The 24,864-nt window shown below is 38.5% G+C and overlaps 1 protein-coding gene across 1 annotated transcript in view; it reads left to right on the plus strand.

Moving 5' to 3' along the window:
- Positions 1-24,031: 24,031 nt before the first annotated feature.
- Positions 24,032-24,864, plus strand: part of tmtc2a (transmembrane O-mannosyltransferase targeting cadherins 2a) — a 515,972-nt gene continuing 515,139 nt past the window's right edge. The window contains exon 1 of the mRNA XM_039761768.1: positions 24,032-24,416. Coding sequence (XP_039617702.1) covers positions 24,334-24,416 — 83 coding nt within the window. The 5' untranslated portion in view covers positions 24,032-24,333. The remainder of the gene's footprint in view (positions 24,417-24,864) is intronic.

Here is a 24,864-nt window from a genome sequence, read left to right on the forward strand (position 1 = left end):
CTTAACAAGTTTCCATCTGTGCCCTGTGTTCTTGATGAACTAATTTTAGAATAACAGTCTCGATCCACTGTACTAATTCCCTTTATAATTTTAGGCATATCAATCATGACTCCTGTTAATTGTCTTTTGCTTAAACTGAAAAGGCTCAGCTCTTTTAATCTTTCCTCATAATTCATCCCCTTTAGCCCTGGAATCAGCCTAGTCGCTCTTCTCTGGACCTTCTCCAGTGCTGCTATGTCCATTTTGTAGCCTGGAGACCAAAACTACACACAGTACACCAGTTGAGATCTAACCAGTGCATTATAAAACTTGAGTAGAATCTCCTTGGACTCCACACATCGTGCTATATAACCTAACATTCTGTTAACCTTCTTAATGGCTTCTGAACACTTCTCTGTGTTAAATGCTTTTAAAATGTAAGTGAAGAGAAAGGAACTTATTGTGAGTGTTGTGGGTTCTGTTGGCACTTAAAAGGCTGAATGCTAAAATTTCAGTATTTCTACCGTAAAAGAAGGTTGGAAAATACAGGAAACTTCAGTAGTTAGAGATAACACAGCAGCACGGCAGCAGTCAGTAGACGAGATTCACACAGAAATAGCACTTCTCAGGCAAAGAAAAAAAATCATTCTTCATTGACTGATTCCCGTTGAGTTCTGAAAGAAATAAAAAAAGAAAATGCAACAAAGACAAAATCTTTTTTTGAGTACATCATGAAGCAAGTTTGTGGTTGAGGGAAGCAGCATTTCAGTGTTTTTATTTCTTGTGTGGAAAGGTAAATTGTTGGCTAATTCCAGATAATTCTTGCTTTCCTTAACCATTTTTTTAGCAGGGATTCTGGCAGCTACTGTGTCACATTAGGATGAGAACTGCTGGAGCCGTATCAGTTGGACTGCTAGGCCTGGCTATGGGACAGATGCTGCAACTCCAGATGAATCTAAACGACCTTAATGGACTCAAACATCATCCCTCATTTGTCCGCCTTCCTATATACTTCTCAAACATGGTAATCATTTCTTTCTCTAGTATATATTTACAGTGATCCCTTGCTATATCGTACTTCGACTTTCATGGCTTCACTCCATTGCAGATTTTATATGTAAGCATATCTAAATATATCACAGATTTTTCACTGGTTTGCAGATTTTTGCGGACAATGGGTCTTTTAATTTATGGTACATGGTTCCTCAGTTTGTTTGCCCAGTTGATTTCATACAAGGTACGCTATTGGCGGATGGCTGAGAAGCTACCCAATCAGAGCATGTATTACGTATTAAATAAAACTCCTCAATGATACTCATATGAAATGCTTCCCGTGTGGTGCTTCGCATACTTAAAAGCCTAAACAGCACATATTGATTTTAGATTGTTTGCTTCTCTCTCTCTCTCTCTTTCTCTCCGACATTCTCTGCTCCTGACGGAGGGGGTGTGAGCAGAGGGGCTGTTCACACACTGGCCTACAGGATACGAACGCTCCTCTGAAAAATGCTGAAAGACTACCTTCACATTGCAGAGGCTTTGTCGGGCAGTGCTTCGCATACTTAAAAGTCCGAACAGCACCTATTCATTTTTTTTATCTCTCTCTCTGACATTCTCTGCTCCTGACGCGCACTCCTTTGAAGAGGAAGATATGTTTGCATTCTTTTAATTGTGAGACGGAACTGTCATCTCTGTCTTGTCATGGAGCACAGTTTAAATTTTTCAAAAAGAGACAAATGTTTGTTTGCAGTGTTTTAAAGTCACTGTCTCTACAACCTCCTGTATTTTTGTGCAAAGCGTGACAATATAAAAATAACAATATAAACGTATGGTTTTGACTTGATTTTCACCTTTCACGGGGGGTTCTGGAACGCAACCCCTGCGATCGAGGAGGGATCACTGTATTGTTACAATTTGCTCCACCTTCTTATACTGAATGCTCTAGAATCACTAGGGGTCTACTATAATATGAGGTTGAGAACTCAACCTGCCTGTTCTGTTCTTATTATAGAAAGAAATCAGAAGTATAACTGTAAGAACAGATAGACTATGTCAGTTTATTAAGGCTATAAAGGAAAGGGGGAACTGCCCCAACTGGCCACACCCCCTAACCTATATACTGTAGAAAGAGGACTGAAAAAGAAGAAGGATGTTTTTTAGACTTCTTTTTTATGATGATTATGATTATTGGGGTTTACTTTTGATTTTTAACTCTTGTTATTAAAATGACAGTAAAAATGTAAAATTGCTTTACTATTTTGGATTTTATTTTCATGAGCAGCACCTTTTTTTGTGTGCTTTTACTTGGTATAGCAAGTATAGCAAGTCAGGGGCTTGTGACATATTATGTCATTACTTTCTGCATAATGTAATATAATATGGCAATTCACTACTCTTAGTTTTCATTTTTATGGATATGGCAAAAAACTTTCCAAACAAAGATAGTGTGTAAAATCTTACTAGGTTTGGGAATTTTTGATTTTAGATTTGGTTAATATGTTGTGTTTTGTTGAAATGATCTTCTGACTTTCTAGTTTTGACCTCTGTTTGCACTGCCTATAAGACTTAGTTTGTTGTCTCCTGGTAATTTTCCTGGTCCTTTATAACCTGCCATTCTTTTCTTCCTTTGAAGAACATAGGTGACATCTACATGGGCATGCCCATGTTATTCTGGGTTTCTATGTTTTTTTTTCTTCATTGTCACAATGCAAGATGTTGGCATGCATTTACTATTTAAGGTTGGAAATGTGTAATTCCTGGGCACTTGCTTGTTGGAACCACAAAAACAAACAAATTTAGAGTTAGGTGAGGGACTGTAGTAACTGAGTTAGTTCTAGGACATTTTTGCTTCTTGTTCACAGACCCTGATTCTGTCGTGTCATTTCGACCTGTACTCTCGAGTGTGATTTCACTTATCCCGTTGTGTTTCATTCTACATCTCCTGTTCATTTCTCTGCTTAATCACATAGATATTATAACAATTTCAGAGGTTGCTTCAGGCATCCCATTTCCAGGATGACTGATTCCTTGTCAAATAGGACTTATTCTGATGTTCTTTCTCTTGGTTTGTCAAGTACCACCTGAGTGGTGATAATGTATACAAAGATACAGTATAATGTTAGCTTGGTGGAACTCAACATACCAGTGTCCAGCTATGCTGGTTGTGTGTATTTGACAACAAATGAAGTCTAATTCAAAAAATAAATATTCAAGCTTGGGCTTGGTGTTTACCATTGTGCAGTTACTGTATGGAAACTTGTCAGTGTGGAGCATCTGAAGTAGATGATGTGTCCCAGTAAAGCTTATGAAGCAGATCAAACTTTCGCTCCTTCACTTTTGATTCATTTTAGAGTTGTGAAATAGTGATGCCAGAAGAAAAGGTCCTTTTAAACCTTCTCAACATTATTGGATCTGGTTAAGGATTTTGGACTTCTTGGGCATGTCCAAAAGTCCTTGTTCCATGTTCCTGTCAGAGAGGACAGACAAAATCAGCAAATAAGAAATCTAAAGCTGTCTTCTTCAAATGTTTTCCATGATTGTTTAGAGTATGAGTATATATATCAGAGCAGTGTGGGAGTGCTCCGACTGCAGGGCAGACAAGTACAGTACAGGATAACCAAGCCATTTAAAGCCCAAATCCAGAGCTTTATTAAATCTTCCAATCAGTGTCTATGCTTCATCAATAATATCTTTGGCTTGCAAAGTCTCTTTTTTCAAGTAGTTTAGCCAATCTATTTTGGTCCTCCTTTTCCATTTTGGAATTGTCCCACAGCAGGCAAATATTGTTTTGATCAAACGGATGAGTTCCTCATCTGTTGGTAGCAAATATCAAATTTCATGTGGCCACACAGAGGAAGTCCTTTCTGCCCCTTCCAGGGAGGTCACAGGGTGGATGCTTATTAGAGTGGTGTCCTAGACCTTCCTGGAGAAGGTCTCCTTCTGCAGATTTCCAGTTCTCACTTGAGAAACAAGTGTAAAACATTCTTTTAGAATTATGAAACCCTTCTACTTATAACTTGGGTTTTCTCTGCAATCTTGTACCAGACATCACAGAAGCATGGAGTGAACTATGGCAATATATTCAGGTCAGGTCAGGTTGGGGAGCATGCACTGGTACAACATGTTGCCACACACACCACACAGAAAAACAGCTTGGGATCCTGGTTGGCAACCCAAAGGCACAGACATGGTCCACTCCCACCATCTGGAAATTACCCTGTATCTGTTGCAGCCAGGTGTTACGTAGGCACCCCCCTGGCCTGGTCCAGCCACCTGGGTCCTTAACAACGAGGATCCTGCAAGGTTGATCACCCTTGGGGAATCGTGCCACATGGCCGTAGTACCAAAACTGTGCCTCATTCGGGACTCCATGAGCAACTGCTCATTCAAAACAAAGTCAAACTAGCGATACCCAAGGATTCTCCAAAGAGACACAGTACCAAAGGAGTCCAGTCTTCGTCTCAGGTCACTGGATAGCGTCCATGCCTTGCAACCATATAGTAAGACAGGAAGCACCAGGACTCTAAAGACTTGGGCTTTCGTCCTTTTTCATACACCTATCTGTAACTCAAGGTTTGATTCCTGCCTTGTGTCCAATGCTTATCAGAACCGGAACTACATTAAATGGATTATAAAGCATTATAGTACACACATATATACAGTAATATATATATATATATATATATGTGAAATTTGTGTCTTGTGCACAATGCTGCTGAATCACCCTCTGTGATTCTGAATCGAATTACATTCATTTGCAGTTTAAAGTATGAAAGAGCTGTATATTGCATGGTGTTTAATATTTTTATTTTATTTGCACAATATTTATAAGATTGTATAGTATGCCAGGCTTATAAATAGAAGTTCACATCACAGGCATACATAATTATTAAATTTATAGTAATAATTCCAAATACTGATAATATTTTCAATAATTTATTGGACCAAAAATAAGTATTATACTTTCAAGACTGAAGCATTTAAAATAAAAATAATAAATCAACATTCCTTAAATTAGCTATGCACCTTTGCTGCTCAGAAAACCTATTTTCTAAGTGTCACAAGTTTTACCTGAAAATGTGCAGAAGTCAAAAAACAACCCATGTATATTATTCATAGAGGGAAAATGATGCAGCCCAGGCCAAGTATATGTGAGCCCTCTGCTGGATTTATTATGGTATATACTCTTTAAAAAATGTTTTTTTTTTTTGGGGTTTTGGTAATGATGTTCTAGTTTTGTTTACACTTATTATATCAGTGTCACTATGGCCTTCCTGTATTTTTCTTAATTACCGAGGCAAAATTATTAATAATAGATATACAATAAAAAGGAATATGTTCTGAAATCATATTATAGTATTCTTATTGCATCAGCAGTTACACACAAAAAAAATCTGTCTTTAGTTACATAGTCGACGTAATGCCAGAAGCAATTTAACTTCATGTATTTGCTGCTCAATTGGCAGGAGGGTAATGAAGCATTAATGTAATAGAGAGAAAAGCTATGCTGAACTCCTGTCCTTCAGGTCACCAATAGTCAGAAATACAACAACAGACACTGGTTAATTTGATCATTTCATGTGTAAGTCAAAGCTCTAATGTATTTTGTGGGGTTGCTTCCATTGATTTGTTCGTTATACAGTAGCAATCAATGAAAGTATCTTAAAGAATTCTGCTTAAAAATAAAACCTTTATCTACCTTTTGCAAGTATTTATGTTATTGTTGCTTAAATCTATTTGTAGTCAACTTTTGGAGCCAGTTAATCTCCTTCAGGAATGCAGGCACTGGAGCATATGCAGGCAGACATCAAGTTCAAGGCAGGAACCAACCCTAGACAGGGTGCCAGTCAGTCACAGGACATGCACATTTTCTTCAGATTTGAAAGGAAATATTGGTCACTGGGAGAAGAATCCACACACAAGAAGGGAGAATGTTGAAACTCCAATGAAACAGTGAGCAGGCTGGAATTTGAAACCAGTACACAGGAGCTGTGAGGCATTGATGCTAAACTAAAGCATTTTTATTTAGTCACACCACTGAGCTTTTTCTTTTTTGTCAGCCATTATAAGGCAATTTACAGTGCAAGATGGAAAACTAAACAAAGAGACATTAAATTGCAGCAAAATCCGAGCACAAGGTAAATAAAAATGGAAAACTGAGACAGTCTGACAAGGCTCTAAATGTCCTGGCATCAAATCACAGTATATTATAAAAGTGTGTACTGTATGTTCATAGATATCCACTGAAAGCAAAATATTGGATAGACCGCACATCAAAGGTAGCTTCAGCATGGTAAGCTCAAAACAATCATTTAAAAAAGAAATGTGGAGACAGCAGATCTTAAATGCAACAGAAATGTTGGGCTTTCTGGTGTGATTTGAATAAATGAATAAATGGATCCTTTTTACTTAAACATATTGGTAGACTGTTATAAAGAATTATCAGTACAAACATAATTCATGTAAGGTCATTCTGAAAAGAGAACTCTTTTAAAGGTTTCAGCACATTACAAATCAAATAGATCCATTTTCTAGACCCATTTTTTCCATTTCCTGCTCCTGCTGTACAAAGTCTGAACCAGCCCTGGAGAAGACTCAAATCCATTACAGAGCACAGTCATGCACACATAAACCGGTCACTGCACATACTGTAATCAGGAAGTAGGAGGAAGCCAAAAAGCTCATTGAAAATTCAAATGTCCACAAAGACAGTAACTCAGCTGGGAATTCAAACCTTCCCCTTCACCTGTGAAGCAAGCCTCCAGTTTCTGAAACAACATTTTCCAGTACGGAATCAAGTTGAGCCAAAACACAACCAGCAAGGCAAGATCGGGCCATGATGGAAATGCCTTTCTCCTCAAATAACACTCAATTATACACACTATACTTTATAAATATAACATAATAACATTTTCTTGTCTTGACAGCACTGGGCACAAGGCAGGTGCCAACACTGCACTAGGTGCCAGTCCATCACAAGGGAGGGAAGGGAGCGGTGTTAAAGTGGTGCATTTCCTACCATGCCTGCCAAACATAAGGACCAGTTCTGTCTAGAAATGGTTATAAAATGTGAGACCTAATCTAGTCCTAAGAATTTGGCAAGTTATCCTTAACAAATTTAGCATTGGGAAGCACATACGTAGTAGCACATCTTTTTTTGTACTACATAGTGCAGCTGGATGATTCCATCTCCTGGTGAACCAGACTGTGTAGTGAACAAAGGACCGGGCCTGACAAGGATGAGATGGTTGAGTTCAACTAAATCCCATCTGGCAGAGAAACCAATTGCTGTTTAATGTGTTCTTCCTGGCTTTATTTTCCTTCCTATCAAGCTGAGCTGAAGCTTTTGAAGTTGCTCCAGTTATTCTTTTTTTCCACAGCTCCCAAGCTGATAAAAACCTAAAATAAAGGCAGTTTATATTTCCCATTAAATAATTTGAAGTGCAAAATTTTTCAAATTCCCCAGCTTGATAATACTTCTGTTTAATGAAAGGTTGGAATTTTTCCTTTTTTTTTTGCAAAATTTTTGATCAGTATAGTAACAGGGGAGGGCATCCTTGAGGTAGATCTCCACTTCCAAATTAATGTAAAGATAACCACTGGTACCAAAAATGGTGAATTTATCCAATAAAACACATAAGGAAAGGAATAATGTGAGAGTGTATAAGTAAGTAGTAAGTAGTGTTGATCAGCGAATTTTGCCAAAGCAATATCCGCAGATGCATTCATGTTCACCCTTGTTTGTAGAATTATTTACAGATAATTCAGTCAGTTTAATAGATCTTTTTTTCCCAATGTCCCATAATGCTCTGCAAGGCCAGCGCAACATGCCCCGGAGCTGTAACAGCCAACATTAGATGGGACCACTTTTCGGGTATATAATGCTGATCACTTGCTTTATAGACTGTGGAACTTAATGGTAGAACAGATACGTAAATAACACAGGTTCTCAAAATTTGATCTTTATGATACATATACAGCATAAACAAAGAGCTATCTCTATCTTTCAGTTCCACGCCAGCATAAGAAAAGAAGGGACATGGCCTATGTGTGCATAATCAGCCATGTGGAGATAAAAAAAAAAACAAATCTTGAAGGTGCCTGACACCTCCCCTCCACCCAAATACAGGAGACTCTATGAAATAATAATAACGAAAGATTTATATCTATTTACAAGACATTTCTATCTTTTTGATGGAAGAGAAAGTGAAAAGCATCAGCAAAGGCAGTTTGGAGAGCCCGAAATTCAGCACAACTTCAAAAAACAGAATGAGCCAGTGGCTTTAATCATGACACTTTGAATTTTTAAAAAACCTGCGTATTTTTTCTGACTTTTGACTACGATTTCAGCATTTCTGCTTTATTTTGACAAAATACATGATTGTGCATCTCTGACTGTGTTTTTTCTTCTTTGATCTCATAGAAGCACGGTGTTGCAGTGGTTGTCACCTTTTTGGCCATAATAATTGGTCCAGTATAGTTGTCAGATGTTTCCATAGCCTTCATGGACACTTTATTGATGATTGAACCATTACAATCCAGTCAAATCTAGTTCAGTTAGCACTTTCCCATTGACTTCACTGCATTTTGCTGAGTTTGGCGATATTAGCCAACACTTCTGTGATTCTTCCGAATGCAAGGTGAAGCAAACACCATGGAGTTCGCTCATCACTAGCAGAAAGTAAGTAGTAAACTGCCTGAGTGGATCTAACTATAAAGGTATTGAACTCTTGTCTGTCTGTCTTGTCTCTACATCTCCTTTTTCACCTTCAATGTCTTCATCCATCCATCCATTTTCCAACCCGTTGAATCCGAACACAGGGTCATGATGGTCTGCTGGAGCCAATACCAGCCAACACAGGGCGCAAGGCAGGAACCAATACTGGGCAGGGTGCCAACCCACCGCAGGATGCACACACCCACACCAAGCACACACTAGGGACAATTTAGAATCGCCAAACCTTCAATGTCTTTCTTTCTCATATTCCTGGAATCTTTCTTTCTCACCTAGTATTCCATTTGTCTCCAAACCCAGCATTTCTCTGACTTGAGATATCCTTCAGTCCCTTCTTTGGGTACATTTTTACTCAAACCTAGGAATCCTCTCAGGGGTTGGGTTAGCCTTTCTCTTGATATAGGCTCAACAGGCTAAAGGTCTCTCTCTAGTAGCTCCTTGGGGTCTTGATATCTCTACCCTTCACAAGCCCATCCAAGAACAGATGTTTGAAGTTGTTTGATTGCTGTTCATTCCATTAATAGGACAAAGCTGTCCCTCTCCATTCCTTAACTTAAACCTAGAATCTTTTTGATGCCCCTAATAGTTTGGCAGAATAATTCTATCCTCTGCTGTTCTTCCCAGTGCTTGCCATTGAATGACCATCCATCCCCAGCTTTAAAAGCAGCTGATCCTATGCAATAACCTGTCACCAAGGAGGTATTGTCTAATGTCTCACTGGGCCATGACTAACATGGTAGTTTGCCCTATCCTTTAAGTGTGATAGCTTACTCACATCTCAGTGCCTTGTCCGGCAACAACCGTTATTAAACAGTTCTCCAGACTAATGTATACTCAATTATTTGACCTCTTTGGTAAGTTGTTATGGATAAAAGCTTCTGATAAGCAAATACATGTAAATGGAAATCTTTTTCTTCCTCTCAGTACTAGGTTTATCCTCCATCTAAACAATAAGGCCTTGGACAACTATTCCTCCAAATTTATAACCATCAAATTCAGGACAGGCAGTGGATGTTAAAACCTGTCAGGAATTCACTTTCATGCCCAGCTCTGGAATACAATCTGTGGTTGGGGTGTCCAATAACGGCTTAGGGCCTGCAGTTGAAAGTGGTCTTTGTGGCCTTTAAAGAGGCCCTTGACCCATCCTTTCTTACAAGCTAGGGTTCCAAAGTTGCCTTCAGGCTGTCTGCCTGTTTTAGTATAAACAAGATCATACCTGTCCCTTGAGGGATGACCTACTGCTAGCTGGAGTCCTAGCAAAATAGCAAAGGCTTCAATACAACCTGTGCTGATCTCACTTTCTTCTGATTAGTCACAGGGATATTTCCTATATGACACTTTCTGATTGTAGTCAAAGTTTCAGCCCCTGTCTATCTGCTTTCTAGTCCTTTTTGGGCCACTTGCTCTGATATCCTCCCTGTCCATAGAGGCTGCTTATCTGCTTCACCAATGACAGCCATCTTAAATCTCAGTCTTGTCTTTGATTGCTCCTCTTCTTTAGGCTTCCTTTCTCTTGCTAGGGAGCTTGTGTATCTATTTACCAATCAAAGTTCAAAAATGTTTGGCAGAAGTGGAATTTTGTGCTACACAAGATGCTTATTTATCGGCAACTCCTTGAATAACTGTTGAAGTTAGTGCTTCCCACTGTAGTGCTCGTGCAGTGAAGCCATGGTTATCTCCTCTGTCCTTTTCACCCCAGAGCCACTAAATGTTTCTTAAAGGGCCAGTTGCCAAGAACTCCTTCTTGGCGACTGTCCCTTTTCTAAATAAAACAGAGCACCAATACTTTTCTTTCTTGGCATAGTGGCTGTTCTAATTTGTGTTAGGAGACATAGTCTAACCTCCTGAATATTCCCCAGCCTGTTTCAGCTCTGAAGCACATCCTATGGTGGCCCATCAAAAACACAAATGTATTATCACAGGGGCCATGTAGTCAAGCCATCTTCTCCTTTCTACGTGTGTTCCTAAATATACTCCTTACTGGATTAATGATGTTATAGATCTGTTATGCAATTCTGTACAACTGCACTTGTGAGTTCCAACCTCATATTTCAAATTAACAAGGAAACTTACTAGAAGCTATTTTATTTGACTACTAGACATTAAGCCTGTTACAATAACGGGCGGTGGAACAGTAGTGCATAAACATTAGTAGGAACAGTTTATATTAAATTGCAAGGGACCTTGTATGTGGCTGTATTATGCGTCACTGTATTGTGTGCCTTTAATTTTCTCTCTCAGTAATACTGGTTTGTATTTCGGTAAAATGCTTGTAATTTTGTCAGACAGTAACACAGTTCACGACCATAATTCGTTCCAAAACTCTGGTTGCAACCACATTTTGGTCAAGAACCGAAGTAATTTCCCCCATAGGATTGTATGTAAATACAATTAATCCATTCCAGACCGTATGAACTGTGTGTAAATATATATATTTTTAAGTTTTTAAGCACAAATATAGTTATACTTATAAATTATACCATTGAATGCACAGCGTAATAGTAAACTAAATGTGTGTGTGTCTGTCTGTCTCGTGTGTGCCTGTGTGTGTGTGTCTGTCTGTCTGTCTCGCGTGCCTGTGTGTCTGTCTCGCTCATGCCTGTGTGTTTGTGTCTGTCTCACGTGCGCCTGTGTGTGTGTCTGTCTCTAGCGCGCCTGTGTGTGTGTCTGTCTCTCTTTCTGCACAGTGACCCGCGCATGCACACATGGACAGAAGACACACACATGGACACCTGGAAGCACACAGGGGTTTTATTAAAGAGGATTACAGGGCATGATGTACAGCTGAAAATGCCTTGTTATCATTGTTTAGACCATTTATATGAATGTGCTCAAGCTTATGTAATGAGTTCTAATGTAATTGGACTTGTGTTAGTTAATTTTTGGTAACCCCATGTGTATGTTCATTTTAAAAGCAGTGTGTTCACATTATCATGTGGACTGAAATATTCAAGCTCATTCTAAATTTCATCAAGTGATGTAATCTTTTTTTAGTCCATAAAACTTTAAAACATTCTGAAACTCAGCAAGACTATATTGGATTTGAAAAAGGAAACATCGCTGATACAATTTCTTTGTAACTTAATTCTTGCAGGGCTGATGTCGACTTTTGTCAAAATTCAGGAGTAGAGGACGATAATCAGCTGTTAACTGCAACAAAACTCGCCCTTACATTTTATTTCGACTCTCTTTGCTAGAAGGAAAGTTACATAGCATTGTAATGCATGAGTAGTAAAGAACAAACAACCTCTAAAATAGCACCAACATCTGGCGAAAGACCAAAGTGAATGTGCAAAGCAAAATACTCCATGGATGGTTTACGTACTTTTGTTGAATAGAACTCTGACTTGTTGGACTCCAAGTTTGATGCAAGTGATCTGAAGATGGATATCAAAAACAAAAGTGAGGTTTCAACATCATCTGATCAGTCCCTAGCTGATCGTGGTGGTGAACACTTTCTTGTAGGTGATGAGCTTACAGCAGCGTTTGCCTGGTAGGACCACCACTTATGATAACAAGAGGTACAAACCATACTGCGTCACACTGCAACCACCACTGCCACCCACCTGCTGTGCGAAGACAGCCAGGCAGCTGGCCCACCATGCTTTCTTGCTGACCATCGAGGGCCCCCATGCAGCCTCTGATGCCAAAGATGACGAATATGCGTCAATAGCAGCCACAGCACATAGCAACAGAAATTTTATGTTGACTTATGCGTGAAACCATCGCTTTGTGTGCTTTTCAGAAAAATGAGTTTTTTGGAAAAAATATTAAGCCCTCAAAGAGTTAAATATAAGTCCATAGGTTGCAGAAATGTAGATATATTAAAAAGAAACCTTCAAATCAAATGCATTTTCAGTTTTTGAAAGAAAAGCTGAAAATAAATGAAAGAAAAATACATTTTGAAATAAACCTTTTACTGTATTTCTATTCAAAAATGTTAAATTGAAGAATCTCCTGAGTTTATTTAATTTTAGGACTTGGTGAAGTTAATTATGTCTTAATATATAAAATAAAAGCTGAAAGATCAAATATTTCTTTGCATGAATGTACACATACAGTAAATACAGATATGGAAATTATTGCACAATATTTTAGATCTGACGTTGAGCAGACCCCTTCGACAGTCGGCATACACATCACCCACAAGTACTTGAAAACATATTTTGTGCCATTATATGGGGCAGAAGGCACACCCGTTTTTTCCATGAAACTTTGAAGACAGACTAACTCATGAAACACTTAAAAGAAGCTTTTCGCCCTAATAAAGGCATAGACTGATCATTTTAACATAGTGTAGGCTTGTTAGGCCAGCTGCTAAAGCTGTTTATATTACATTTTAGTAATGGTGCCGAGAGAGTCCTTACTGCGGGACATGGGACTTAGCAAGGTCAGGGTCACTAAACCCAAACCACACTAACCCCAAAAACCTTAATGTCTGTCCTGAAACTGTGCTGTTATGCTCTAAACCAGCACTGACTTCACGGTGTTCTGGCTCTGCAAATACATGATATTTCTGCTTTGTGGTACAGTAGGGGATGGTGTGAATCAACAACATCTTGACTGTGTAACTGAATAAATAAAATGTGTCATTAACTAGTGAACTGATTAAATAAATGTACCTTTTTTATATGCTAACACTCAGATATCCCACAGCAAGTGGAGGATTACTGAATATGGGAGGGCTTTGATATCTGACACCAGTCACTGTCCCATTCAGCATCATGCAGCTAGGAGTAGTTGAAGGTAGCAGTTGTGTCTGCTTAATAATTAAATCTCTTTAATTTTCATTCTCTTCATGGCATCCCAGAGAGACACTAGGTGTGCCACAGAGTGCCTGTAACACTGCCAATGATGGACTCTTTTGGTAATCATTATTATTATATTCAATATGTTACAGTCCATTGCAGAGTGTGGATGATTTATGACAGCGAAACATTGGAGCATTAAAAATTTTTGGAAATTAAGAAACATATTAGTATTAAAAAAAAAAAACACCAAACTCAGAAAGCATTCAGACCCCTTTTTTCTTCACATCAATGTAATATTTCAGATTTTTTTTTAATAAATTAAAAAAATTCTCAAATCCTGTTTTTGGTTTGTCATGAATTTAAAAGGATTTAAGAAAAAGCTGCAACAACAAAATGTGGAAAAAGTTAGGGGGTCTGAATACTTTCTGAATCCATTGTATATACTGTATATGTGTGTAAATAATTTTGTCTATATAGTGCTTTTCTGTTGATATTTTCAGTTATTAGTTTCATATATTGTATCATTTTCTTAATATATTTTAACTGTAATTAGCATGCAATATGCTATATTTTTAAATGTATGTGTGCTATAGAGAAATAAATTGCAAATGAAAATATAGACTAGCTGAGGTACCCCTTCATCAAATAAGTCACAGGGTTTTGTAAACACAATTTAAAAACCGAATTACAAATAATTTTTAGTGAGGTATACTGCCAGCCATTTCAACGCTGGGCTATTGAAAGAGATGGTCAGATGTGTGTACAAATCAATGAAATTTTTACCTGTTGGAATCTTTGGTTATTGTCTGTCTATTATTTACAGTGGTGTGAAAAACTATTTACCCCCTTCCTGATTTCTTATACTTTTGCATGTTTGTCACACAAAATGTTTCTGATCATCAAACACATTTAACCATTAGTCAAATATAACACAAGTAAACACAAAATGCAGTTTTTAAATGATGGTTTTATTATTTAGGAGAAAAAATCCAAACCTATATGGCCCTGTGTGAAAAAGTAATTGCCCCCTGAACCTAATAACTGGTTGGGCCACCCTTAGCAGCAATAACTGCAATCAAGCGTTTGCGATAACTTGCAATGAGTCCTTTACAGCGCTCTGAAGGAATTTTGGCCCACTCATCTTTGCAGAAATGTTGTAATTCAGCTTTATTTGAGGGTTTTCTAGCATGAACTGCCTTTTTAAGGTCAGGCCATAGCATCTCAATTGGATTCAGGTCAGGACTTTGACTAGGCCACTGCAAAGTCTTCATTTTGTTTTTCTTCAGCCATTCAGAGGTGGATTTGCTGGTGTGTTTTGGGTCATTGTCCTGTTGCAGCACCCAAGATCGCTTCAGCTTGAGTTGACGAACAGATGGCCAGACATTCTCCTTCAGGATTTTTTCGTAGACAGTAGAATTCATGGTTCCATCTTTTACAGCAAGCCTTCCAGGTCCTGAAGCAGCAAAACATCCCCAGACCATCACACTACCACCACCATATATTACTGTTGGTATGATGTTCTTTTTCTGAAATGCTGTGTTCCTTTTATGCCAGATGTAACGGGACATTTGCCTTCCAAAAGTTCAACTTTTGTCTCATCAGTCCACAAGGTATTTTCCCAAAAGTCTTGGCAATCATTGAGATGTTTCTTAGCAAAATTGAGACGAGCCCTAATGTTCTTTTTGCTTAACAGTGGTTTGCGTCTTGGAAATCTGCCATGCAGGCTGTTTTTGCCCAGTCTCTTTCTTATGGTGGAGTTGTGAACACTGACCTTAATTGAGGCAAGTGAGGCCTGCAGTTCTTTAGACGTTGTCCTGGGGTGTTTTATGAGCTCTCGGATGAGTCGTCTCTGCGCTCTTGGGGTAATTTTGGTCGGCCGGCCACTCCTGGGAAGGTTCACCACTGTTCCATGTTTTTGCCATTTGTGGATAATGGCTCTCACTGTGGTTCGCTGGAGTCCCAAAGCTTTAGAAATGGCTTTATAACCTTTACCAGACTGATAGATCTCAATTACTTCTGTTCTCATTTGTTCCTGAATTTCTTTGGATCTTGGCATGATGTCTAGCTTTTGAGGTGCTTTTGGTCTACTTCTCTGTGTCAGGCAGCTCCTATTTAAGTGATTTCTTGATTGAAACAGGTGTGGCAGTAATCAGGCCTGGGGGTGGCTACGGAAATTGAACTCAGGTGTGATACACCACAGTTAGGTGATTTTTTAAAAAGGGGGCAATTACTTTTTCACACAGGGCCATGTAGGTTTGGATTTTTTTTCTCCCTAAATAATAAAAACCATCATTTAAAACTGCATTTTGTGTTTACTTGTGTTATATTTGACTAATGGTTAAATGTGTTTGATGATCAGAAACATTTTGTGTGACAAACATGCAAAAGAATAAGAAATCAGGAAGGGGGCAAATAGTTTTTCACACCACTGTATAATAAAAAAATCCTGGGGCAAGACGTGACTTTTTCAGAGAGATACTTTCACGTCCCGTGAGACGAGACTTTGGCTCAAGAGATTTAACCACACCCGGGGCCAGAAATAAGAGACAAAGAGTAGATGAAAAAGTAGAATGTCATAAATAATTAAAAAACATTGGCGCCACACACATGCAGAGCAGATTAGAGATAACGAAAGTACAAAAATTTGAAAGTCTCAAAAAAATGAAAACAAAGATCACAATATCACAAACAAATGGAGATTATTACTTGGTGAAATAACAGAACAGTGAAAAGAGATTGAATATATGGACATAGGTGATATGACAGAAGTATGAAGATATTGTTCAGATTTAAACTTTAAATCGGAGACTTGTAGATCGTCTAATTCGTATTGCCATCAGGGAAAAGTAGTGTTTCTTCCCAATGAGAGGCGTATCTGTGAGAATTAAAAGATTTGTTGTTTAGTGAAAGTGGAATCCACATATGCGAAAGTCAGAGATGTAAAGTGGCTGGAGCATAGCGCAGGCCGGGGGGGATGGCAAGCGAAGCAAGCAGGGGGCAAAGCCTCCAAGTACATTTAATTTTCTACATTAATTTCTTACTTTTTGGAATTTTTACTAATGTTATTTTCTTTTCACAATGTTTTGATGATTTTCCTCTTTTGACTGCCATGTTGTCTTTGTTTTCTTGGGCATGGCATGGCCATTTTGTTTTCAGTAGACTTGGCTAGTTCTGCCATTTTAAAAAGAGTTGTAGCTGTGCATGTTGTCATGGGTCACTTTGGTGCTGTGCAGTTTCCTGTATCCAAGCTTTGGGACAAAACTGAATCCACTATAAACTTCTTAGTGCTTGCATTTATTAGGGGCATGGGTTTTCCAGTTTGGTTTTGAACATTGCCCACATACTTTTCACTATGATTATAGATTGGCAATTCTGGGTTTGGTCACAGCTGCTTTTTTTTTTTAATTTCCCGTTTACAAATCTTTGCATGTTTACTTAACACTCTGTTGTTTAGCCCACCCACTTAATTCATTCATCCATCCATTTCCTGTTTAAATTATTATTAACCAAATATCTAAATGTTTTATATTTTGGACTGCCTCTTTTTTCACTTAAGGCACTATATACATACATATGATTAAAGTATTCAAAGCACCTAACACATAATACAGCTGTGGAAGACACTGTGTAAAGGTAATGGATGTTAGTGGAATGCTTCCTTTCAAATTAAACGTCTTTATTTACAGTATATATTATAGGCCTAATTTAACAACTCCCTGTCACTATTTACCCTCAATTAGGCCACATAAAGTTGGCCATGGGAGAAGTAGCTTGATCATAAGTTGCTCTTCTTTAACCTTGTGCCTTACTTAAAGTCACTGTAAAGCAAACACAGACAGAGGTCTGGTGGTGTGTAATAAGGATAATTAGTTTGTATTAAGGGGATTTGGCCAATTAATTCTGATCCCTTTTACAAAATCCTGTTAAAATTGCTACTTTGTAATTTCTAATTATTCCTGTTGTCACACACGTGCGCATGGGAGGCAGCTAAAGGGCTTGAGTAAGGGTACTTCCGAGTCATACCGGAATGTGGCAGAGTGCACTGCCTCTGTTTCTCCCTTTCCTGTAGACCATTCAAAGGAGATTCCACCTGGCCCTCTTGACGTCACTTCCGGGACAGAGCCTATGGAAGGAGACCTTGCCGGCTCCAGCCCCTGTGATGTCACGTCCGGGCTCAAACCAATGGCTGAAGACCTTCATGAGCCAGACCCCTGTGATCTCACTTCCTGTCTTCCCCTTTTAAAGCCTCCACTTTTTCCCTATTCCCTCAGTTCTGTTTTGGATTTGGTTTTGTACACAGCAGTGCTGTATTTACTTGATCAACTTTGTAGCCAGGAAATCAATTATATGGGTGACTGCTCCAAAACCTTTCTATGACTCTGAGTTGAATCTGTGACACTGTATTTACTTCCATTATCAAGGCAAACTACATACCTGGCTACATTAAATATTAATAAAAAGAAAATCAGTGTAATTGCTAAAAACAAGAAGCTCCTAAATCAAACTCCATCCTAAGCAGAGTGTAATGGAGATATCGCTGTTGTGATGTAAGATTTTGAATATAACTTGATAAATGTTTTGTATGTCTTTATTTATAATTTAGGCAAAGCAATGTAATTTAGTGTTACTTTGGTGAGAGGCATTCGTGTTTGCCCCCCCTTTTATGAATGAGTCTGTTTGTAATTTTATGACAGGATTTGGGGGGTGTGTCTTAAACCAGTTTGGCGAGTGTTTCTTTGCTAAAGTCTTTCTCTCATCCCCCTCACAAAGCCAGGTTAGTTTAACATATGGTCTTGGGGGGGTTGCAGGTGTTAAGATGTACTATTTCCCCCCATTGGTCTGCTGATATGGCTGTTTGGAATTGGCTTGTCTCAGAAGCCTTTAAGTACCATGATGTCCTATTGGCTGTAGGGGTTGGACAGAAAAACCTATAAATATGCTTACTCAACCACATTCTCTTACTAACCAACATGTTCTGAAAGAAGCACCTCTCTTGATAACCTGTGATGATGTAGAAGTATCTTTCTCTTGTTAACAACTGATTAAGACCATCACACCATGAACTGACAAGAACAGCACAATGAAGAGCACAGCTTCAGCCATATTGAGACAGGCTTGAGGCCTGTTCTGAAGAAAGCTGAGCACCAATGATGCCTCAACTAGAGACATTTTAAGTAACTACAAGTCTGTGTTACACATCACCATGTTATCAGGTTGTATGGTTGCCAATATTCAAATGTGCTTTGCATTTTGTTATTATTTATGAATATTATCAGTAATACATTATTTTATGTGTAACTAACTCCTGCTTGTCTTTTTACTACATCTAATTGCCTGAGGTTATAGATATAGAAGGGAAGGTGGGGATAAGTTATATACAGTGGTAAGTCTGTAAGATTAGGCATTCTAAGGCTACATATTAATAATACAATAGGGGAAAGTAGAGCAATATATATATTACTCTACCAAGATAAAACAATCGCAAAATCATTTATTTGTTTATTTTGGTGAACTTTACAGAACTGTTCAAATGGTTGTATAATATTGGCATAGATATAGAGGGAAACAAAGCTTGTAAATGTGTAGCATGTGATCCCTCAGATTCTGCATCGTGATCAGCACATAAACATATACATAATGTGTAAAAAAGTTATTAAAATATTTACTGCCACTTATCAAGGTGCACATAGTAATAAGATAATATACAGATAATAATACACTTATCACTCTAGTGCTTTAAAGAAGCAGACGTCTTCACATGCATGTTCACTGCCTTTTTGTGAAATACTAGTGCATTGTACATGAAACCTTAATGGTCATCTACTGCTCCCAATTCACTAGCTGAGTGCTCTGACTTCAAGCCCCGGCAGACTGTTCCGCTTCTGCACTTTCCCACAGACATTGTCTTAAACTAAAATGATGTGTAGTTAAACACTTACACACTTATGTACCAACATCATACATTGTCATAATTGTTGACTTTGCTCCACAATATCAAAACATTGCCTATTTTTGACTGTGCCTCTTGTATACCGTATACAGTATATACCATTGAAACACTGTCTTGAAATAGTTTCTTATTTCCTTTAATTTAAAAAATGTACGCCATTACAATTAAGGTCGTCACACAGTTTCAAAAGAAAGATTTTTATTATGACTTTCTAGCCTCAGGCAAGTTTTTTTCAAGATTCCTGAAAGAGATATGATCACTTCATTACAGCTTCCTAATTAGCTGCTCAATAATGAATCCTAATACAGTATTCATGAGTCATACAGCCATTGGTATGATTGATGGATCATATTACTTGTTGTCATGGCTATTTTATGAGAATTTATACATTTCTATGTTTTTTTTTCACATGATGCCAAAAAAGGCAATTCCAGTTGCCTAAGCTGAAGACAGTGGCATCACCAGTAAGAAACTTCATATCAAACCATTGTATTTTTTCACTAAAATCATATAAGCTGTTCTGTTATAATAATAAGTTGCCTGCCCAGGATGGGGTTGTGGTGTCAGCTGGCCTACCAACTTGTAATTTTTAAATTTTCTCAAAGAGTGCAGGAGATTGAGGATGTATTTTCCCCTGGGTTATAATAACAGAGTTCTGACTTATCTCCTTTGTAACCAAATGACCTCAAATGCTTATGGTTTGCCTTATTGTCATTTAGTTTATATTACACGGTTTCCTTAAATACCATAATGAACCTTATAAAAGTGATTTTGTATGTCTTTATTAATTGACATTTTTATGGATATGTGTAGACATACAGTATATTTCAGTTTTTATGTATTAAACTTCCTCATTATGTACGGCAACCTGTTCCTTTCTCACGAGAAGTGCAGTTAAAAAATCTCAACAAAGCTGTGTTTTATACACATAGATGAAATCTCTTGACTGGATCTATGTAACTGTGAAAATTCTTCTATTCTGAGTATTTTATAAACAATTATTTGATGACAAGCACACACTGGGCCAAATAACAATGAATTAACTTCTCTCTTGTAGAACATATTATTTACCTCTGAACTCAGTTCATTTACCTCTTTGATTAACAAGCCAGAAACAATTAAGGAATTCAAAAGGTGAATTATATCAAGATAAATAAGGTAACACACAGACTAGCCGGTGAAATGTAGGAGTAACAATACACACTTTAAATTTAATAAGGTATACATAACTGGGTATTTCTACATTTTCAGACTAAATTCATTAGATTAAACTTAGTTTAATTAAACTAGAGTTTTCAATGAAAGCATAAACATGATCTCTGATTAACAAATTGGTTGTTCTGAAATGGAGAAGCTGAAGCGGCAGATCAAGACTTCATGTAAATTATTGGGAATATAGACTAATGTAATCTATTTTTATTATACTCAAACACTATTTCTTGAAATGTATGAATAATGGAAATGCACACAATCAATATAACAACCATAAAACAATAGACTTTGCACAACATATCACATGAAATTAGATAAGCATACCATCAATTTTAGACAAGTACTAATGGGACTACAGAACAGTAAAAACAGTTTGTTCCAAACGGGAATCGAAATACCCATTATCGGCTTCAAGGAGGTTATTTTCTCCTTCATTTCTACACTGTAATTATCTACCATAGCAGCTCAAAATGGGCAGAACAGTCTTCTCTCATCTGTACTTGCAATGCTGCTATATTACTCCTTCTAACTTTATGTTTATTTTCAGTTGTCAGTGTTTATAAAGGAATAATCACATTGCAGAAAGTCTCCTGTTCCAACCATGCCCCTGATTGACCCTGAACAAGTTCCTTAACTTGTCAGTGTGGCAGATCTAAGAAAATGTAAATTAATTTGATTTATAAGTTACTTTAAGTGCCAGCCGAATACATATTGGTGAAAAAGGAGTACTTAGGATATCAAATGACATAAGACGATCAGGCAGACACAAATCCACTTGGTAGGAAGATATGATAATAAAGATGTTTGACAGGATTAGGGTGACAGTTCACTTTTTTAATTGCAGGTATGTTCTTCTGAACACAGTTTGTGCATTGCTAACCTACATTGCATAAAAATAATATCAACCATCAATTTAATAGCATGAAAATAACCATTAAAATCCAAAGCGGCACTGTTCTTAACTCATCTCATGTTTCTACAGAAATGATTTATTCTTTAAATTTGCTTCCTGAAACCTTTTCTGGCAAATGTAATTCATATTTCTATCATCGCTTCCAAGTTACTGCCCACTATATAAAACAGCGCTGTCAAGCAGTCTAACACGTCTGTTAGGCTACTGACAATCTCAGTTACAGTGCTTGAAAGAGTAACTGTGCAATTCACTTTCAATGTAAGATTTGTTTCAGCAACGAACTACATAAGAACAGGGACATTTACAGTAGCTGTATAGCTGCTTTGCCGCACACAGACTCCAGGTCAATTCCCTGATGGGGTGCCTTTTGGGTGCAGTGTGAGTGTTGTGCCAGTGCTTTCAGACAGCCAAAGGTTGTAGTAGGTTGATTAGATAACCTGAACTGACCAAGCGTGCATGGGAATTGATGTGTCTGGGACAAAATGTATTCAAGTCTAAGAGTGGTCTATTATCTGCTGTGCTTTTGGTGCTAAGACAGCACCTCATAACACTAGACTGAATAAGGAGTATATATATATATATACAGTATATATATATATATATATATATATATATATATATATATATATATATATACAGTATATATATATATACACGTACAGTATATATATATACTATATAATTATAGTATGTATGTATACATATACTGTAAATACTGCTCAAAAAGCTAAGGGAACACTTAATCATAAGAGTCCAACACCAAGTCAACTGTCCATTAGGAAGCATAAGCGACTGCGAATCAACTTCAACTGCTTTGGTGCAAATGAAAGGGACAACAGGTGCACTGGAGAGACAACAGCAAGACAACCCCCAAAAAGGGAATGGCGGCCACAGACAATTGTTCTCTCCTTATCCTCCCTGACTCTTCCTTCTCTAGTTTGGTGTTTTGCTAGTGTACTTGTCACTACTAGTAGCATGAAGCGGTACCTGCAGCTGATTCGGGCTGCACAGGTAATTCAGCTCCTCCAGGATGGCACATCCATACTTACCATCACAAGAAGGTTTGCTGTGTCTCCCAGCACAGTCTCAGGAGCATGGAGGAGATACCAGGAGATTGGCTGTTACATGAGGAGAGCTGGACTGGGCCATAGAAGGGCATCAACCCAGCAGCAGAACTGGTATCTGTTCCTTTGTGTGAGGAGGAACATGAGGAGTCCTATGCTCAGGGATTGTCCACAGTGATTACATGTCCTCCCTGTGTCTGTTTTTTTAGTGGGTATTCTGGTTTTCTTCCCTTATCCCCAAATGTGTGCATGAGGATGCTGTGTGTGCCAATAATGTCTACAATGGATCGTTGCTTTGTCCAGGACTGTTTGCTGCCTTGCACCCAGTGTTAATTGGATAGGCTCTGAATTGGACTATTTGAGTCTGTGTAGTTAACAATGAGAAACTCTGAAGGTTATACATGTGGAAAATTAATTAGTTTTTCTTTTTTCACAATGACTGGCACCCTGTTCAGGTATTATTCTTGTACTAATAGGACAGGCTTCCCTGCAGCCCTGTACTGGATAAACGGTTTTGGAAAACCGATGGATTTTTTTTTTCCCCCATATACTGTAAATAAAACTGAAACAGGACAGGTTATTTAACTTCCTCTGTGTTTTACAGTGTGTCGGACACAAGGACTGAACCGGCCATCTCCTGAACTTAAATTCAATGTCACTAGTTATAAACTACAATATTTACAGAAAATCGCATCTTTTGTGAATGGCTTGTATTACAAAAGAGAATTCACATAAAGAATTACAAGGCACACAAAGAAGAATGTTCTTGTTTTAAAATTACCATTCCTATTTTAACATTATAGCGTCTTAAAACTAAATCCGGACAATGGAAGGATGAAAAAACAGCTTTTGTCGATTAACACATTAAAAAAGACAGCTTCGTTACTGGAAATCTATTTCCAGAACAATGAAAATCATTGCGCATTAGGATTAGAGGTAGATTAGGGTTGGATTAGGCAGTAATGAACAACGTTGGCTCGCGCACGCACGCTGCCATCAGGCTGAGCAGCCAGCCACTCGTCCAGAGCAGCGCAGCACACGAAGCTACCGAAATCCCATCCATTGTCTGACTACAATCTCGGCGGATCGCTTCCCTCGGGGCTTCTCCGGGACTGTAGCTACGGTTGCTTGTAATCACACACAGGCAGCACGCGCCGGGATTTCTCCGTTTACAGCAAGATGTGTCTGCGCATTCCCGAAGGAAAGCAAAAGCCAGTTGATTATTCTCCCAAGCACTTATCTCTTCGCCTTTCGTTTGCCGCTCTGCCGTCCAGTCCTCTTTTCTAGAGAGAAAGAAAAAGAGAGCGAGAGAGGGAGAGAGCAAACAAGCGGGTTGGGGGAGGCGGAGCCGAAAGCTGGAGCGCGCACGCGCGGGACCCCTTTAACCACGCGCGGCCGGTCGCTTAGCTCAGTCACATCGGCTGGAGTGAGGCGCGTCTGGCTTCATGCAGTCCACAACAGCCCTAGTTGCAGCAGCACCATCACCAGCACCTTCACGATCACCGGGCACGTTCGCTCTCGGTCTTTATCCGATCGGCTCCCGAATCAGCATGGGTTAAGGAAGCGTGATGCTGGGATTACTTGCTTTTGATACTTTGCCAGGATTGGGGAGCTGGATGTTTTTTTCTTTTTGCTAAAGGACATTAAACAAAAAGAAAGAAGATTCCCGAGTGGATTTGCATTTTTTCGAAGGGATCTTTCTTTTCTTTCCTTTTTATTTCTTTATTTTAGAAATGATTGCAGAGTTAGTGTGCAGCGCCGTCGCTTTGGTCCTGTATTTGAACACCTTGGGCGCCGATTTCTGCTACGATGACAGGTAAGTGGGGTTGCAATAAGGGCAACCTGTCACTCCTCTCTGTTATTTTTGGCTTAAATAGACAGATCTTTTTTTTAAAAAAAATCTATAGCTTGAGGTATAAAAGGCAAGTTGTGTCCGCAAAGGACTCCAGTTGAGCCGCATGCTTTTCTGTGGCTTCGCCTGGTTTGCTGCTCTATACTGATCAGCTTTGGAACTGGCAAGCCGCGCGGCACATTGGACGTTCAGCACGGCGTTTGCGTTTAACACATTGAAGTTTCCACGTCAGTAGTGATCGGAAGTCAAGACCAGGTCACTCATCCACAAACATACAACCCATCAAGCAGACAGCTTTGATCAAGATTTGCTGGTGATCTGGAGTGAACCTGCTTCCTGATGGGCAATTAACCTTTATACTTGCTATTGGTGTCCTGGCATTGCATTGTTAATGTATCGATATAATTTAGAA

The sequence above is a fragment of the Polypterus senegalus genome, chromosome 8 (genome assembly GCF_016835505.1).
Source record: "Polypterus senegalus isolate Bchr_013 chromosome 8, ASM1683550v1, whole genome shotgun sequence".
Classification (NCBI taxonomy): domain Eukaryota; kingdom Metazoa; phylum Chordata; class Cladistia; order Polypteriformes; family Polypteridae; genus Polypterus; species Polypterus senegalus.